The sequence below is a fragment of the Motacilla alba genome, chromosome 19, assembly GCF_015832195.1.
Source record: "Motacilla alba alba isolate MOTALB_02 chromosome 19, Motacilla_alba_V1.0_pri, whole genome shotgun sequence".
Classification (NCBI taxonomy): Eukaryota; Metazoa; Chordata; class Aves; order Passeriformes; family Motacillidae; genus Motacilla; species Motacilla alba.
Genome location: NC_052034.1, coordinates 10,474,529 through 10,492,932, shown reverse-complemented (window position 1 = coordinate 10,492,932; position 18,404 = coordinate 10,474,529). Strand labels below are relative to the sequence as shown.

General features: G+C 55.8%; 1 protein-coding gene across 1 annotated transcript in view; it reads left to right on the top strand.

The window, feature by feature from the left end:
• ELN (elastin) overlaps positions 1 to 18,404 on the top strand; it is a 122,118-nt gene that overhangs the window by 53,168 nt on the left and 50,546 nt on the right. Inside the window, exon 4 of the mRNA XM_038158450.1 lies at positions 6,423 to 6,563. Coding sequence (XP_038014378.1) covers positions 6,423 to 6,563 — 141 coding nt within the window. The remainder of the gene's footprint in view (positions 1 to 6,422; positions 6,564 to 18,404) is intronic.

Sequence of the window (18,404 nt, the reverse complement as noted above, 5' to 3'; positions counted from 1 at the left end):
GACCAGCAGACAGGGTGACCTCAACCAATGGCCTCATGTCCTCCATCCTGGCCTGGGGAGGTGAGCACAGTTTGGAGGACACTGAGGAACAGCCAGAGCTCTTGGCAGCCCTTGTGCAGCCAGAACAACAGCTGACGTCATTTTTATTTAAGAGTGAGAAGGGAGAAAAAATTGTGACCAGAGGACCGTAGCCCTGGGAGAGACAGAGTTTATTTTTCCTGCCTGCTGCCTTCTCTCGCGCTCCCCCAGCCCTGGCCGTGGCACAGCACATTCCTTTGCTATGATCTCCTCTCTCCCATGCAATAGCACATTCCTCCTGCACTGGCTGCTCCCTTCTGCTCTGGCCACCCTGGCCTGGCCGCTGTGGAGGGGACAGTGGCCACCCCTCCCCTGTGCCTGTGCACTGCTGCCCACTCTGCTCTCTCCTTTGCCAGAGCTCAGGCTCAGGCGCTGTGTCCGTGTGCTGCCTGCTTGTGTCCAGCTCCACCCTGGGCACAGGTGACTGTCTGAGCACTGGCCTCTCCATCCCAGGACAGTGGCCAGGAGGGGTGGTGGAGCCTCAGCCTCTGTTGCCTCCATGGCAGGTGCACTGAACCCATGATATGGAGCCTTCCAGGGGGGCTTCCCACACACCCATGGGCTTGGGGAGCATGGGGTGCCAAGTAGGGCTTGTCTTCCCTGACCGGATGGAGCAAGACCAGCCTGGGCTTGGGGTCATCCCTTTGGATCCCAAACAGGCAGGAAGGAAGGTGTCTGCCAAACCCTGTGAGCAGTGGGGAGATGAGCTAATGACTCACAGGGGTGAGTTCATGGGGCTGGCACAGGCAGGGCAGGTCACCCCAGAGGGTTGGGCAGACGTGGGTGCTGCAGCCCGGGGTCATTGTCCCCTCTGGCCAGCACTGGTGTGGGGTGAGAGGGTCAGACTGTGGGTGCTGGTGACCAGTGCATCCAGCACGTCTGCACACCTGGCCTTTGTGCTCCTGCTGGCCTCACTGGGTTTTGTTGGAGCTGCTGGGAGCCGGCACGGGCCTGGCTGTCTGTTTTGTAGCATTTTCCCAGTGCAATCAGAGCAAATGAGATTCCCTCATGACATCCCCCTTTGCTCACCCCAACACCCCTCCCACGACTTTGTCCCATACCCAACAACAGAGGAGACAAGCAGCCCCCTGTGCCACGCCCCCCCCCCCAGGATGTACAAGAGCTGGGAGAGCTCCTTCCTCCTGGATTTTGTCCCAGAACTGCCTTGCTCCTTCTCAGCCTGGGAGCCATAGAGGAGAGACCTGGGGCCTGTGGTGAGGGCTTCGAGGGGCATTGCAGGGCTCTGGGTCTGAGCAGGGCTCTGCACTAGACCAAAGGGCTGAATGGTGCCACGTGTGCCCGGTCTCCTGCCATACTGGCCTAAACCAGGGTTAACCAGAGGGGCGGCTGGGAGCTGCCACATGCCAAGAATGTTTCCAGACTGGGGAAGGGCTGGACATGAATCACCCGGTGCCTCTGCCAGACGCTGTGTGCAGGCTGGGCTCCACACTGTGCTGTCCTGCAGGGAGTTTGAGGACCCTCCATCAGCCCCACCAGCATCACCTGCTTAGGTGGCTCAAGCCTGATTTTGTGGCTCCTGGGGAGTCCCAGCTGGATGTGACAGCCCTCTGTGTGTGTCAGGCACTGTTTGTTTGGGAAGCCCACGTGCAGATGTTTTTGCAGCCATGGACTCGCTCCTCCCACGCTGCTCCAGCCCTTTGTCTCTGTCACTTGTGGGAGCCTGAATTTTCACAAGTTGTAACTCAGCCTCTGGAGATCTCCAGGTCTGTAGCAAGGTACCATGGCTGACACCAGGACCCTGCTCAGCCCAATGCTGGCTCTCTCACTGGGCAGCTTGTCTTGCTGCTCTCCCCAGCACAGTGCCTGTCAGCATGGGGGATGCTCTTCCTCCTCCTCTGATGGACATCAGCAGGGTCCTGCTGTGATCCCAGGGAAACCCAGCAGCTCAAGAGATGAGGACCTGCAGCCTTCCCCCAGCCAACAGGAGAGCCAGTGCTGAGGAAAGGTTTGGCAGCCTGGGGAGCCCCTGTCCATGCCCAGCATTGCTGGGCTCCTGCACTGGCTGCCCTGGAATGTGGGTGGATGGTTTCACATCCAAAGACACCCACACCCCTTAATGCATCCCATATCCAAACCAGGGCTTCAGCTTCGGGAAGACAGGCAGTCAATGTTGCTGGAATCCAACAACAGCAGTGGGGCAACCAAAGTCTCCCCACAACTTCTGTCCCTTGCAGATCCTTCAGAGCAATGGCAGGAGGGGATTAGGGCTAAGAATGAGGTAACCTTGCACTTCTCAGTAGACAGAAGTCCCCCAGCACGGTCCTTGCAGCAGCTCCTGGTGCACAGATGTCTCTAATTCACCTGTTCACTATGTGCAGGGAAAGAGTCTGAGCACCATACTGGCCACAGGGACATCTGTGAGACAGTGGCTGAATGGAGAGAGCAGGAAAAACACAGGGAAGAAGGGCAGCACCCCACACTGCTTAGGGCTGAAATCCTGATAACTCCTCTCATTCAGAACATCTCCATTTCCATCTGGAAATAAAGAGGTTTCCACATTCACTTCCTCCTTGCTGGAGCTGGAAACACTGTCCCCATGGATGGTGCTGGGGTAGGGGTCCCTGCCTGGGGTGCAGGGATGTTCCCTTTGGAAGCAGCGTCATTCCCTGGCAGCACTGGGAGTGAGCAGCGCTGCGCTGCTGCACCAGGACACATGTTCCAAGCCTTGTGCAAATGCATCAGGCCTGACCTCGCTCCAAGGTTTCTGGTCAAGGATGCAATCTCAAGGGCAGTAATTTTCCCTGGCTTTCCCAACACTTTCCAAGTGAGCACATCTGAAAGTCTTGACTCAAGGGTTTCAAGGAGCTGGGCTGAGCACGACACGCGGCCAGGGAGCGGCTGAGAGGCTCAAGAAATAAACAATAAAAGGAGCAGAACCAGAACATCTGGTGGAAAGTAGGAGCATGTTCCACAGTCTGGGTGTCTGAAGGATAAATGGGGCTGGACCGAGTCACAGTTCCTTTCTTGTCCACGTTGGGAGCAGGGCAAGCGTGATATTTATGGGCTTCAGTGATGCTGTGACTGCAACATCTTGGCACTTCACCGGCTTCGAGGGAAGGAACACATATGTGAAAAACATGTGCTGGGACACAACAACCCAGGCCCAAATGGCAGCAGACGCAGGGAGGGAGAAGCTCTGGGGACAAGCTCAGCTCTTACCCACAAATGTGATGGAGTAGGGCCCCCTGTGCTGGGGCATAATGAGAAGCTGTGAGCCTTGGAGAGCTGCAGCCACCTGGAGAACACAGAAACCAGGCAACAAGGAGCCTGGCAAGGAAGGCTTCCCTTCCCTAGAGGTTGGTATGGAATAAATGGACCTGAAAGGGCCAGGGGAGGGAAGCTGTACTGAGCTTCTCAGTACTGTGCCCCATGGCTGGGTCCTGCACCTTCCTTGTTTTCATGGGTCTGGACGAAGCAAAAATTAAATAAAACCAAAGCAAGTCCTCAAGGATCTGTATCCAAGAAGCAGGACATGGGCTCTGGCATGGAAATCTGTAAGCCAGTGGTTCTGGTGATCCCCGCCTTGGAATTAAACATGTGAGTGGCCCCACCGGTTCCACTTAGGGAGGAGTGAGCACTTAAGTGCTTTGCTGGATGAAGGCCTAGGAGTGGAGAGGGCTGGACTCCAAGTGGAGCTGGGCAGGAAAGAGCCTACGCACTCTGCTGCAATGGTTGGGATTTCCAGCTTGGACACAGGCAAGCAGAGCAGGCAGAGTGTGGAAATCCAGCCCTGGAGTTCCAGGCAGGGCAGGGGCTGGAGCAGCATCTTGGACAGCCCAGCTGGTGTTCCCAGGGTGCCTGGGATGGGCTGGGGAGCTCTGGCTCTGCAGAACGATGGTCTTGTCATGGGGCCATGGCAAGGTCCCCACCTCTGTGAGTGCCTGCAGTGTGCAGAGGGGAAGCTGTGGGTGCCCTTGGCCTTGGCGGTGGCACTGACCCGTGGCCAGGAGTGACACTGACTGGTGGCCAGCAGTGCCCATCTCCCAGTGACCCTGGAGAAGACATCCAGGGCTAAGAGGAAAGGAGAAGGAGGAGGAGGCAGTGCTTTTGAAGTCACACCGCCCCTGCACCCAGAGTGCTTCTTGGAGCTTCAGGAGATGCGCCTGGAGCAACACCTCTGTCTTACAGATCTGGGGCAGGGGTCTCACGTTTCTCCCACCACCTGAAGGATGCTCTCTGCTGAGCCTGTTATGGCAGGAGCACCAGCCTCTTCCCAGTGTCCCCCACCCTGACCCCAGCACACCTCCAGCTGCCCCACATCCCATGCCAGGCAGGAGGTGCCATGGCTGGCTCAGCCCTGTGCCTGCACTCCCTGGGAGCCTGGCACCATGGAACCCTGCTCCTGAACCACAGCTCTGCTCTTGTGGGCCAGGAGAGGCCAAGCCACTGCCACAGCAAGGCTGGGAATGGGCAGGACACTGCTTGGTGCTCACAGTGGGTGTCACCAGAATTGTCCCTGTGGAAGTGCAGCAAGTGCACAAAATCATGGAGAACTCCTCCACAAGAGGTTCATGAGCTCCTGAGTCCTCTTCAAGAGAGGGATATTGCCTGTGTCTGGACACTGCCCATGGAGAGCTGGACAACAGCTCCACTGACATCCACCTTGGCAGGCACCAGGACAGCCGTTCCCTGGACATCCACACAGCCAAGGGATGTGTATGGGGAGGAGGGAATGGCTTCCTTGCAGCTGGGACTTGGCAGAGGTGAGGTCTCATGCCTGGTGCTGATACTCAGATATCATCTCTGGTGATTTACGGCCGGAGCACGCAAGCACCACTTTGGGAAGATCCTCATAAATAGCTCCAGCATGACAGAGGGCTGCTGGATAATGGAAAATCATGGGATCAGCCCCTGTCACAGCTCTGTGGAAAGTCTGGTGTTAACCCTGTCATGACAGCAGGGAGGAGCCCACAGCTCCAACTTTTCCCTATGGAGTCAGGGCCTTTGACACCTCCATGCCAGGGCTCACACACCATCCTGCTGAGCTCTGCTGATGCCATAGGTACTGCCTTTCTTATCCAGCACTGCCATGTCCCCCTCTTTCCAGCCCCCTCCCCCTCTTTCCAGCCCCCTCTTGCCTCCCATATGGATTTTGCAGCACCAAAGTAGAACAATTTTGTCTGGAGGCTCTGCCACCTGTTACCAAAACTCATTGAAGCCCAGCTTCAGAGGAACTGGCTTTCCCTTGAATACCAGACAGAAATCATGGAATAGGTTAGGTTGGACAAGGCTATAAAATCCATCTAGTCCCACCCCCTGCCATGGGCAGAGACAGCATCCATTACCCCACGTTGCTCCAAGCCCTGTTCAACCTGGCCTTGGACACTTCCAGTCACTGTGTTTGCCTTGTTATGTCCTCCTTGAAAGCTTCCTGCTCCGAAGGTCACCTCCTGCTCTCTTCTGACACCGAGGAGAGATCATCCTTTGCAGGACTTGCACAAGATCTGCGTCTCCCTGCCCAGGTCCCCACTGACCTCCCTGTGCCACCTCTGCAGGCTGATGCTGTCCCTGCACACCCTGGCCAGCACTACCCAGGTGTTCCCAGCCTTGACATGGGCATGGACCTTCGCCTGAGTTCCTGCTTATGCTGGGGAGTCCCGGGGAGATCCCACCACAGCTGAGCCAGAGCAAAAAAGGGAAACTGAGATCTGAGCCGTGGAGAAACCATTAGCCTTCCCTGCACTCCTCAGAGCAGCCCTGCTCACCCCTCGCAGACATCCCCCTCCCAGCACGGCCCCGTGGCTGGTGCCAATGTCTTGGCTGTGCTGGGAGGGAGAGGAAGCCCGGGGAGGGGTACATGGCACATCTCCTCCTTTACAAGGGGTACCCAGTGCCCGCTGGGCAGGTGCCCAGGCAGCCGGACTGGGCTGTCATCGCTGGCTCTGGTGCTCAAGGACCAACAGATGGGATCCATTAGCAGAGATTATTTAGATCTCTCCAAAGGGCTCCTTCACAACCCATTAAACTTAGACAAGCAGACATAATGAGGTCTTAACACGCTGTTGGTGACACGCCTGGCAGAGCTCCGCACCACCGGAGCACTCGGGGCCAGTGGCACGGGCGGAGCGACCCAGCAGATCCCGGGATCCGGGCGCGTCTGGATGGCCCCAGCCCCGGGGTGCAGGTCCTGCATGGTCCCCCCATGCGCACCTCCGCTCTCGTGTGGCTCAAGTGCCTCAGGATGGGGACACGAGTTCTCTGGATGTGCTTCCCTGCCCCAGCCCCACCCTTGCTCCCTCTGGCATCGCCCAGAGAAAGGAGAGGCCAGCGCTGTCCCCGAGCTCTGGCACTGGGCTGGCAGTGTGGGGTGTGCCTATTCCCAGGGCTGGCCCTGGGAGCTCCCCGTGGCCAAGGCTGGCTCGGACCCCGGGATCTCTCCAGCCCTGGAGGTCCCGGCCTCCATCGCCTCCCGACAGGCCCAGATGGCTCCGAGTGCCGAAGCCGAGGAGAGGCGGCTGCTGCCGGTACCGGCTGCACAGTGCCATTCCCGGCGCCTCCATCCCGGCACGATGGCTGGAGTCCGCCCACCGGCATTCCCAGTGGAGCCAGGAATGTGCCGTGGCATGCCAGGAAGACCTTGAAGCCCCAGTGCTGCTCAGCTGTGTCCGCTCCAGGTCCCCACTGCCACTGTCCCTGCTTAAGGGACTCATTTCTGCTCCTCTGCTTTCTAGCGGTATGCCCTGTGCTCTGGGGACACTGAGGGAGGTCTCCCGTGGCAGGGAGGGCTCCCTGCCCTCTTCCGTGCAGGGTTTGGAGAGTGGGCTGTCCCAGGAGATGGAAGGAAGGCAGGACATTCCCTGGGGATTCCTCCAGAGGAGTGGATTGGTCTTCATTAACTCTGTAACTTAGAGCAGCCTTTAATCTAACAGCAATTTGCAAACATCAAAGGAAAAAGGCTGGAAGGGATTGAATGGAGATCCACCACAGCCCCAGGACAATTTCCAATGGGGGACGTATCCCTCGAACCAGCACACTGCAGGAGGTGGTGCATCCCTGGACATGTTCAGCTGGAGCAACTTGGTCTGGTGGAAGATGTCCCTGTCCGTGGCAGGAGCTGGATGGACTTTAAGGTCCCTCCAACCCAAACCACTCTGTGATTGTGATCCCTACTTCCAGCACAGAGTCCTGGGCTACCCCAACCCATGAGGGCACAGCTCCTGTCCTCCAGGCGACACAGGGGGACCCCCACAGTGTCCTGCCTGGTGCTTCCCATTCCTGGTGTCTGCAAACCCTGGGGAGCTGTTTCCCACCAGCGTGTGACTTCTGCTGGCCCCGCCCCGTGGGGTCTGTGGGCCTCCCCAGATTTCAGGGAAGGTTTTGGAACCAGCTCAGGTTTCTCAGCCTCTCTAGGTGAGGGCTGCAGTTCCAGGGCAGCTCTCCAGGAATTCAGCAGTGCTGAATGGGATCCGGATGGGAAGGCTCAGGTATCTGAAGGTATGTCAAGCCTCCACTCAAGCTTTTGACAGTGTTTTCCATGACCTCATTAGGCTGAGGCTCATTAGCCTGCTCTCCACAGAAACTGGAGCTCCTCCCTGGGAATTCTGGGCCATTCTTTGTGGCCAGCACAGTAGGTGGGTCATGGCTGGACTGTAGCTCTTTATGTGCCATTACACTGCTGGGCGCTGCAGTCTCTAATAACGTTATTTCTGGATTGAAGCAATGCTAATTGAGAACCAGTGTGTCATTAATTATACAAATGACTTGATGCCAGCGCTGGATTGTGTCTCTAATTTCTGGAACTACTGTCCTCGTTTGTTTGGCTTGACGGCTCCTAGTACTTGAGGTCTTGCATTATTTGACATTTCATTCCACAGCCACGGTGATTCCAGGGCAGTGGGTGCCTGGATGTGCATGTCCCTTATCCTGATCCCAAGCAGAGCCAGCCTGGGATGCCTGGAGGGACTCCTGTCCTTGAGCACTCTCCTGCCAGGCCTGGCAGCACTACCAGGCTGGGGTTCCACCTGTGCAGGGGCTCTGCTGCCACAGGGCCCTGTGCCTGTGTCAGAGAACACATCCTCCTGCAGCTGTCTTCTCCCTTGAGGCTCCTCATGGTTCTGAAGGGAGGATCAGCCAGCACAGAGGCTTTCCCAGGTTTCTTTCTTAGTCTTTGCCCTCTAGCTTGTTCAAGTGGCCCAAATCCCGAGGCTCCCAGTGTGGCTCCAAGGGCAGGAGGTGGCAGTGGCTGAGCAGAGCCTTGACTTCCTCGCAGGGAAGCAGCCCCTGCTGGGCGTTATCCCAGACAGTGTCCCCATCCATTCTGTACATTTCCAATGGGAATGAACTGAATCTGGTCTGGGATGAGCCAGCAGGTTCAGGGAGCATAGCTGGCTTGCACTGATGTGTGGGTGGGAGACCAAGGGATTCCACCAGGGCAGCAGGTCTGGGTGGGCAGCTCAGGCAGCTCCCAGGGGGCTGAGGCTCAACCTTCCCTCAACTCTTTATTTTATTTCTTTAATCTGGAGGATTTGCCTGTTTTAAGTCCCTCCCAGAGCTTTTCAGGACTTTGGTTCTGTTCTTCTGGCATTTTTCCCCGTAGTACAATATGATCTCTGTGAACTCCACTGCCTTCAGTGTCCCAAATATTTGCAGTATCTTTTTGTGAAATATTTTGGATGCACAGCCCAGCCCCAGGGAGTCCCAGGAAGCACCTCCTAGATAAGGCATCATAAGGCATTAGGAGGACGCATGCAGGAAGGTTGGGCTTTGTCCAGAGGAACTGGTGAGGATCCAGTTGAAAACATGGGAACATCTGACTTCTGCCACTTGCTCCAAACCCTTTCCCTGGCAGGCAGAGCAGAACAAGCCGTCTTCACACCAAACTCAATCCCAGGCTGGAGAGTTCCCTTCTCCTTTGCGCAGAGTGGCTCTGCAGGGCTTTGCTATCTCCGTCTCCCTGCTGCCAGCTGGTTCCTCTATCGGAACTGCTGCAGTGCCAGAGGGACATTTTTAGCTGCTCTTATAAAAGGACAACGTGATTTTCTAAAATTACATGTTACCCATTATTTCCTAAGCTTCCCCAGCCCTGTCCCTCTCCTCCCAAGGAGGGCCCTGGAGCCAGGTCCAGGCATGGAGAGGGCAGCTGGGGTGGGTTCCCCCTGTGGGTTCCCCCCAGATCTCTGTACCCATCTGAAGGTCAGTGCCGTCCCACGCTGCCATCTGTCCTATTCTCCCCCCGAAATGTTTCCCAAAACAGCCCCCAGCAGGATCTTTTCCATGCTGCCTCTCTGTCCCATGCTGCAGGATCACCCCACATCCAGCTCTGACGTGGTTGTGCTCAATATGAGGAGTTTTTTCCAAAAGCTCCTTTCAGCAGCTTTTCCAAGCCTGCATCAGTTGACACCAAGGGGATTTTCCGGTCCCTATGTGTACCATTGCTTGGGTGCCCACAGGGAATCCTGCACTGAGAGATTTTCCTCTCTCCAAGAAGTTGTTCTTCGGCTTTTCTCTTTTCTTTTTCTTTTTCTTTTCTTTTTTCTTTTCTTTTCTTTTCTTTTCTTTTCTTTTCTTTTCTTTTCTTTTCTTTTCTTTTCTTTTCTTTTCTTTTCTTTTCTTTTCTTTTCTTTTCTTTTCTTTTCTTTTCTTTTCTTCCCTCCCCTCCCCTCCCCTCCCCTCCCCGTGGCAGTGTTTCCCCCCAGGTGTCATCTCCAGGCTGGCAGAACCAGACTGGCTTTGTGGATGTTCAATGAGGATTCACCAGCCAGCTCCCTCAGCCTTGATTTTGGGATCCTCGTTAATTCCTGAGCCAAATTAGAGCCCCAAATACCCGCCAGTGCTGCCTTTGATCACTCAACAGCCTCCAGTTTGCTGCACATCTCCAAAGTTTCCTTCTCTCCAGGCTGCTCCTCCCTTTCCCCTAGCGCCTCGGTGCTCTCTGGATTCCCACAGTGCTGTCTCAGTCTCTTCCCTCTTTTCCATCCAGAGCAGCAGTGGCTGCTGGATCCCTGGCAGTGCCCAAGGCCAGGCTGGATGGGCGTGGAGCTCCCTGGGATAGCAGGAGGTGTCCCTGTCCTTGACAGGGAGTGGCACTGAATGAGCTTTGAGGTCCCTTCCAACCCAATCCATTCTATGATTCCTTGGTTCCATGATTCTCCTCCAGCTCTGTGCCTCCACCTCCACACACTTATCCTGGCAAAGAGACCAGTGAGTGGTCCCAGGAGAATGCTCTGCCCAGAGCTGATTCCAAACCACAGGCTCAAATCTCATGCACAGACTGTCCTTGGAGGTCTGTAGCACCAGGGACACCTCTCTGGAAAGGGGCAGTCCCTCTGCTGGGAAGGGAAGCGACTGCAGTGGCCAGAGGGAAGATGAGGAGCTGGAGCTCCTCCTGGAAAGAGCATCAGGATTTTTGCAGGATCTGGAGGGAAATTTCTCAGTTCTCACTTGCAGGTGATCAAGTTCTTATAAAGTCCATTTTAAAGATCAGCATGATGCCAGGATGTCAAGTGAAAAAATAAGGTTGGAGAAACAAATGGTTTCCAGTATAGTTTTTTGGGTTTTTTTTTTGGGGGGTGTGGACTATGAACAACAACTGTGCTCATCCTCAGTGGCTGTGTTACTGAGAGATGAGTGTTTGGTGGCTGATGATGTCCTCAGAGGGTGCTACAGTGTCCCCATTCCAAATAGATGATCCTAGAGCTCTCATCCACCTCTCCCAACCCCTCTCCCTTTCTGTAGGCTCTCTATCACCCAGCCAGGGCTCCCATTTTGCCTGCGAAGTGCTTTCTCTTGATGTATTGACACAAGTACACGGCCTTATCAGCACTGCCTTCATGGATTTGGTGCAGTAGAAGTCAAAATCCTCAGTCTGCTGTCCCAGTAGGATCCCAGAATTCAACAGTAATAAACTCTGGGCTGTCATGGTCAGGACCACCACTGTTTTGAAACCAGTTTGTGCATCATCTGTCCAGAATAGTTTGAGATTGCTTTGAAATACTCTCAAGAGCCCTTCAGCTGAGGCTTAAGCAGAAATAAAAAGTGCACACCCTGATGTCAGATGAAAGAGAAAGTCCTTTGCCTATGGAAGGGAGGTGTGTAATTGCAGAGACATGAACTGGATCTGGTTTTAATCCCACTGGATAGGTTGAGCACTGTCGAGTGCAATTTCTAATCTCAGTCCCGCTCGGCTGCGTCGGAGTATGGCTGAAGGTGTTTTTCAAGTGTTTAGGAGGCTTTCCAAAGACAACAGTGTCATCTGGAGAACATCAGCCTGCAGGCTGGTTGCTGTGAACGGGACGCTCTTTGAAAAGCCCTCAGTGCTGATGCAAGTCCAGATGACTCGTGTTGAACCTGGGGCTGGGCCATGTGCAGAACATGCCATGAAGTTCCTGTGGCTCCACCATGCTCAGCCTGTGAGCCCCGCACAGGACTGCTGGCCTTTCTCCCCAGTCCCACAGGACTTCCCTGACCCACAGATGTGCCCAGATGTGTCTGTAGGTGCAGCCTGTACCACTCCAGGTGTCCCAGGTCTGTGTACAGTGCACCTGCCCTGTATGCAGCACTGAGTTCATCCCTGTCCTGCAGCACAGCACCAGCAGTCCAGAAGAGCAGGAGCACCGTGGGGATGGCTCAGAATGGGAGTGAAATCCTCCAGGAACACCCTTGGGCTTGAGGGGTGTGGGTTCAGGGGATGCAGAGGTGGTGCACAGTGTCAGCTCAGATCCAGGAAACAAGGGCAGAGCTCTCTGTCCACATTTTTTTTCAGTGTCCACATCCAGGCACACGGAGCTCTCCCTGCCTTTCCCTCCACTTTCATCCCCACAACACCCCAGTGCCAGCCTGGGGGGATTCCATCCACCCACATCTCTTTCTCCATGGGCAGTGTGGCTCCTGCCCACACCACTCCTGCTGGACACACAGCAGCCACCCCTACATCCTCTACACCCCAGGGGCTGAGACCCCTGGGGGGATTCCACAGCTGCCACTGACCCAAGGAAAGGCTCAGGAGATCAGCATCCTCGGCCGTGGGGCCAAGGGCTAGATCTGGCTGCACTTCAGCATCACACAGCTGATCCTTGTGGGGAAGAGGATCTGTTTCTCTCCAAACAACTCTGAAGAGGCTTTTTCCTCTGTCCCACTGGATCCTCTCAAAGTCCTTACACTTGACACAGCCCTGCTGTGGTGCGTTCCTGGGTTTCAGTTTTCCTTTTGCTGCTTCTGTAGCTCTTCCAGAGGTGAAGAGGTTTGGAAAAGCTGCGGGTGGAATTGGAAAAGTGCAATGAATTTTGGAAAGTGCAATATGCAAAATACCTATCCTAGACACACTGGATTTTTATGGCCCTGGAAAGTGGAGGAGAAGAAAAGAAAATTTGGTGGATATCCCTGTCTGGAAACTTTGAAGCTGCAAGTAACAGGGAGGTGTTTGAGGAGATCAGGAAAACCGCCACGGTGGTGAGGAGTTGTTTCTGACTGCAGTGCACAACCTATCACTTCAGAGAGCTCAGACTCCAGGGCTGGCCAAGAGCGGGGGGATCAGCTCCGCACACCTGGCAGTCCACAGAGCAGCAGAGCTCTGCTTTCCAACCAGGACCTGTATCCAGAGCACGGCAAGTGGAGTGAGGCACAGAGGGGCTCAGGTCAGACGTGCTGACCTCCCCCGGCTGGGCTGGACGTTGGCCCAAGAGCACCAATCTGCTGGGACACAGCGGCGCTCAGCGCCAGCACAGGCTGGGATCAATCTCATGTCAGCAGAATGCCGACCTGCATTTGGACACCTGAAATAAATCATTTGCTGGGGAGCAGCTGAGTGAGGGACAGATCTTTGCAGCTTCCCTTCCTGTTTACATCTGTTCTGCTGTCTCTCCCCACTAGTGTCTGGTCCACGTTTGCAGAGGACGAGGCTCAGAGGAGCACACATGGGCACCAAATGCTGCAGCTGCACAACTTGTGGTCAAGCTCCTGGGGAAAGACTACCAGGTACAGGTGCCAGCACTGCTGTCCCCGTGGAAACGTAGAGAGCGGATGCTCTGGAGCCTCTGACCCCTCTGCTGTAGCCAGGCTGAGTACACAGACCTACCCCCAGCTTCCCTTACCTGGATCCCACCAGTCTTTGGGCTGTTTGAGTTTCCCTGAAGCCTCCTGGGAGCAGCACTGGGAAGTGCTGATGGATGGTCAGGAAGCACCCCCTGCCTCAGAGTTGCTCCTGTACCCAGATAAGGGACAAGTGACAATGTTGCAGTGCTGGCAGCCACCATCCACTTCCCTGGAACAGCGCCTGGAGCTCCCTGTGCTCGTCTTGGTGCCACAGAACCGTCACTGGGAGGGAAATGTTTGGCCATCACCACTGCACCTGGAGCTCCTCCAGCCCCTCACCCCACGGGGGGACCTGGCTGTATCCAAATCCAGCAGCAGTGATGGGTGGAAGAGCTGGATGTGAGGATGTGGCTGCTGCCACGGAGAACAGCAGAGGCCGGGTTTCCTAACAGAAATTAATTCAATTTTACGAGCAAAACTCTTATATTGCATTAGTGAAGTTAAGACATTCTGTCTCTTTCCTAACAAAATAAACTTTTTTTGGCAAAGCAAATGCCTGTCTAAGCTCTGCCTGGCACAGCCCCTGTCCCCAGGAACTACAGCTGGATGCCCACTGGCATTGCGCTGCCCCTGCTTCTCCCAGGCAGGGGTTAACCCAGACACAGCTTAGCGGGGTAGAAAAGAAGTGCAGAGAGTTTTCTCTTTCCCAGAGCCCACCATGGCCTCTCCATGGTGCCACTCCCATAGTCCAGCTGGGTCTGGCTGAGCTGACTCCTCACCATCCTCCACAGGGGTGGTGTCTCTCCTTGTCTTCTTTCAACATAAGGTGCTGACAGCTAAAAATGTCTCTTTTCCCATCTGTCACAGGACCTGTGCTTGCTGCATTTGTGCCTCCAGCTCAGAGAGGAGCCTGTTCCTGTTGCTTGGGGTGATGTCCATCCCAGAGTATCCAGGAGGGCCCTGCAGCGGTGGGGCCGCACTGTCTGCACACAAAAGTGACATGGGGTGGCTGCCAAGTGTCCCTGGGGACTGATCAGCTCTGCTGGGAAGCCCTGAGCCAGGTGGGACACCCTGGGCAGCCCTGGTACGTGGTCCTCCTGTCCCAGACTCAAGCTGTGTCTCAGGACTCCCGAGGAGTTGCAGGGCTCTGGGACCGGATCGGGAGCACAGACAAGCCCCGGGGCTGAGAAAAAGGAGGGCAAAACACACGAGAAAACAAATCCCCTGCTGTGGCTGCTTGTCCTAATGAGGAGCAGGACTTTGCCCAAGCCTGAGGGCACAGAAGGAAGGCTGAGCAGAGCTCCACTCTCTCCCTTCAGAGCTGGATGGGGAGTCAGGCAGACAATTTAGTGAGCCCCGGGGCAAAGCCCTGCTGGCTGCTGCTCCTCGGAGGCACTTTTCCTAGAAAGCAGCAATGCCGATGGGCACTGTGTGAGCAGCGCAGCGCTGCTGAGGTCTCTGGCGGGGGGGACAGGGATGAGCTGCCAGTCCAGGGAGGTCTGATGGGTCTTGCAGTCGTCCAGGCTCCACTGCCTCTAGCCAACACTCGGGCTCGTTGGAAAGTATTTCTGAATGGTTCCCAGCCATGGTTCCCATTCTGTTCTGTTTAAATTCTTCCTCCAAGACAATCTTGGTCATAATTGTTCTCAGATTTAGGAAACTGGCTCTTCCTGAGACCAGAAAGCATCGTTACTTGTTGAGATAGTGTCCCTTATCCCTCTCACTCACAGTGAACTCCCTTGAACCACATTTATGCCTCAGGCTGCTGCAGCCTCCCAGGCCAGGCTGAGACCTCGGTTGTGCTGTCCCTGTGAAGTTCACACAGCCACCACCTCGTGCTGGGCAGAAACCTTTTGGCTTCAGAAACAAACTGGCTTTTGGTGAGCCCCAGGGGCAGGGAGACCCTCTGGTGTCCTTCTGGGGAGCGGTAGTGTGGAGCTCTCCTGCGGTGCTTTGGGGACGCCTGTCTCTCCCCAGGAGTGACAAGACCTCTGCAATGGGACCCCTCCGGCAGGAGGGAGAAGGAGCAGAGATTATCGTGTGCAGGTCTGCAGGGAGGGGCAGAGCAGGGCCCAGGCTCTGCTCCAGGCCCAGCAGTGGCACCAGAGCCACGGGCAGGGCCTGAGCCCAGCGAGTGCCCCTGCACAGGAGGCAGAACTTCTGCCCTGGGCAGTGCCCAGCCCTGAACAGGCTGCCCAGGGAGGGGCTGGAGTCTCTCTCAGCGGGGATCCTGCAGAGCCCTCTGCACACAATCCTGTGCCCTGGGCTCTGGGATGGCCCTGCCTGAGCTGGGGACGTTGGACCAGTGACCTCCAGTGATTTCATACCAACTCAGCCATTCTGGGATTGGGTGCAATATCCTGAACCTTCAGCAACTCCAGCCTGAGCTTCCCAGGCTTTGATTACAACAGGAGCATCTTTCCTTTAAAAATGCATCCTGCCAGAATCTGGCTGCAGGATCTGGGCTAAATAAGCTGATAAATGGACTGAGGGGTATTTTACTGCTGCCCTTGATCTCCTCACCACCACACCAAACCAGCCCAGCTTTGGTGGCTGCCAAGCTCCAGACAGGGACCCTGAGGGTGGTGGGACCAGAGGCAGCAGTGTCCTTCCAGACGACACATGCCAATGGATATCAGGAATCAGTCCCCAGTGTTTGGAGCCCTGTGACTGCACTGATGACTGGGAGCAATACCTCCCCTGTCAGTCCATGGACTCAGAGGTGCCTGTGTCCCTTGGAGGCTCAGGAGCAGTGGACCCAGGAGGCTGCCCACGCTCCCCCGCAGCACCACACATGGGTTTCGTGCATCCGCTGGGGCTGCTGCCAGGATTTGTCCATCTGCCCTTCATTTGGCAAAGGGGATGGGAAAGCTGCATGGAAATAGAGCAAAAAGGTGGGGAAACAGGGACAGAGGCTGGACTGCTGGATGGGGAGGAACTGGGAGGGAGGGCAGTAAGAGAATGTGCTGCAGGATGGGCTGGGGCTTGAAGGCAAGTGCTGGAGCTGCTCCAGAGGCTGTGGCCTCGCTAATAGAATTAGGTGGAGTGCCAAATGGGAGAGAAAACAGGCACAGAGAATCACAGACTCAAGGAATCACTGAGCTCGAAAAAGTCCTCCAGGATCATTGAGTGCAACCTGTGCCTGATCCCCACCTTGTCACCAGCCCAGAGTGCTATGTCCAGCCCTTCCTTGGGCACCTCCCTCAGCTGCTCCTGGGGCTCGTGAGGGGCTCTGTGGGCAGAAGAGGGACAAGCGGGTGGAAGGAGACCTGGTTTTAGGAGAGAAGCATGAAAATGCTGTGCTTGTTTAGTCTAGGAAAATGAAGGCTGGGAGAGAGCTGGTCTATAAATACATCTGGGAGTAAACAGCAGGAGGGATCAGAGCTATTTAGGCTGGAGTATCGTGCTGGCAGAGGAGCAGATGACTGTCAGCTGGCTGTGAACGTGGTTATGCTGCAGAGAGAGGATCCTTTAGCATCCGCTCCTTGCTAAAGGCAACCCTGGGACAGCCTCTCCTGGGGTCAGCGAGGGCCAAAACCTGCACTGAGTCGAAAATTGCAGCCCAGCAGCCTTGTCAAAACATCATCTTCAGAGGCTTCAGCTCCTCCGTGTCACCATGGAAGGGGACCCCTTTGGTGAGCCCTTGGTGTGCTCCTGGGAGAATCACCTGGAGCAGCCTGGGGTGCTGTCAGAGCTGAGGTCACGTCACACTGGGGTGAGCTGGGAAGGAGCTGAAGGCTTCAATTCACGGAGCAGCTGTGGGGCTGGGGAGGCTTGGTGCACCGGAAACTTCAAAAAACCCTGGTGTGGATCCAGCTTGGCCCCGGCATGACATTTCTGGTGAACTACAAACCCTGGCACATGGCCAGCACTGCAAATAGCCTGACTGGTTTCAAGATGGAGCTTGAAAAATTTATGGGAAGGATTTACCCGGGCGGGTGCCTGTGGTAGCAGGAATGGGAATGAGTCCCTCAGGAGCACTTCCCAGGCCGGATTTCGACCTGTGGCTGCAGCCTGGAGCACCAGGCCATGGACACCCTGCCATGGCCGGGACTGGTGTCCTGGCCACCCTCTCTGCTTCCTCCTGCGCTACCCAGCCCTGCTCCACAGCCACAGAGACCACCCTGGGGAGCATCCTTTGGGAAGCCGGGAGGGAACGAATCACTGCATGAATCCCAGCTGTGCTGCCTGGGAAGGTGATGCTGCAGGAGGATCTCGTAAGTTCCAGAGGGGCTCAGGGTCTCTGCACAGCTGTGTGAGGGTGATGCTCAAGGGCACCGTTCATATCATTCCCACTCTCCTTGGTGCCATTAAATCCTCCACCTCTTTCCTCCCATCACTGCTTTGCAGACCCCAGAGCCCCTTCTATCTCATTTTCCTTCCCTGCGCAGTCTGGGATCTAACCTCTCCTCCCTGTGCCTCAGTGCCCCTGCCTGCATGCAGGGGGTTCCAGTACTGCCCAGTCACCTTCCACCCCACCTGCCCCTCCAAGCCCTTTTCCTAGGACTGGTTTCCCTATTCCACATTCTCCTTTCCTCTCCTCCCACCACAGACATATTCACAGCCACAGGCACATGGACAAAAGCCTTGGTGAAGGTAACCACAGGTGCTCTCCCCTCCCATGCCAGGATGCCCCAGAACCACTCCCTGCCCACAACAAGGGGCACGGGTGAGGTTGTTACACTGCATGCGTGGCTCCCAGCGGGTTTTTGGCAGGAATGCCACAGTCCCAGGTACTGATTTGTCCCCAAGGCATTAGTACCAAAGCATCAGTGATGCAGAGGTGTGGAGAGAGCCACACACACTGTCAGAGAGACCCTGCCCCAAATCCTTCCCCTGCCTGACTTGGGTCAGGCTCATGGAACTGCCACTTACTTTCCTGGGCCATCATTACCCTTCAGCTGTCGTAATACGACATGAAAAGACGACACGAAGACTGTCATTCAGCTTTGACATTCAGCTTTTTGGTGTTGCTCAGGTTTCCCATTTTTCCCCATTTCCCCATCACATGGGATGACATCCTGCTCTGTTCCTGCTGCCAGCCCCTGTGGATGGGCAGTGGGAGTAGAGAGCAGGGCACAGCCCCTACAGGGGTGCAGAATCTGTGACGCAATGTGCACACCCAGCACAGGTGTTTGCACCTGCAGCCCCAAGGAAGGAGCTTCCTACACCATTTCTAGTTGTACCCTCTCATGATGTGCTTGCAAGGGAGTTCCCACCCAGCCTCCCGTGCAGGGCCAGGAGTTGGACTTGATCTTTGTGGTCCCCTTCCAACTCAGGACATCCTGTAATTAGGTGGCCCAGAGCAGCTGTGGCTGCCCCTGGATCCCTGGCAG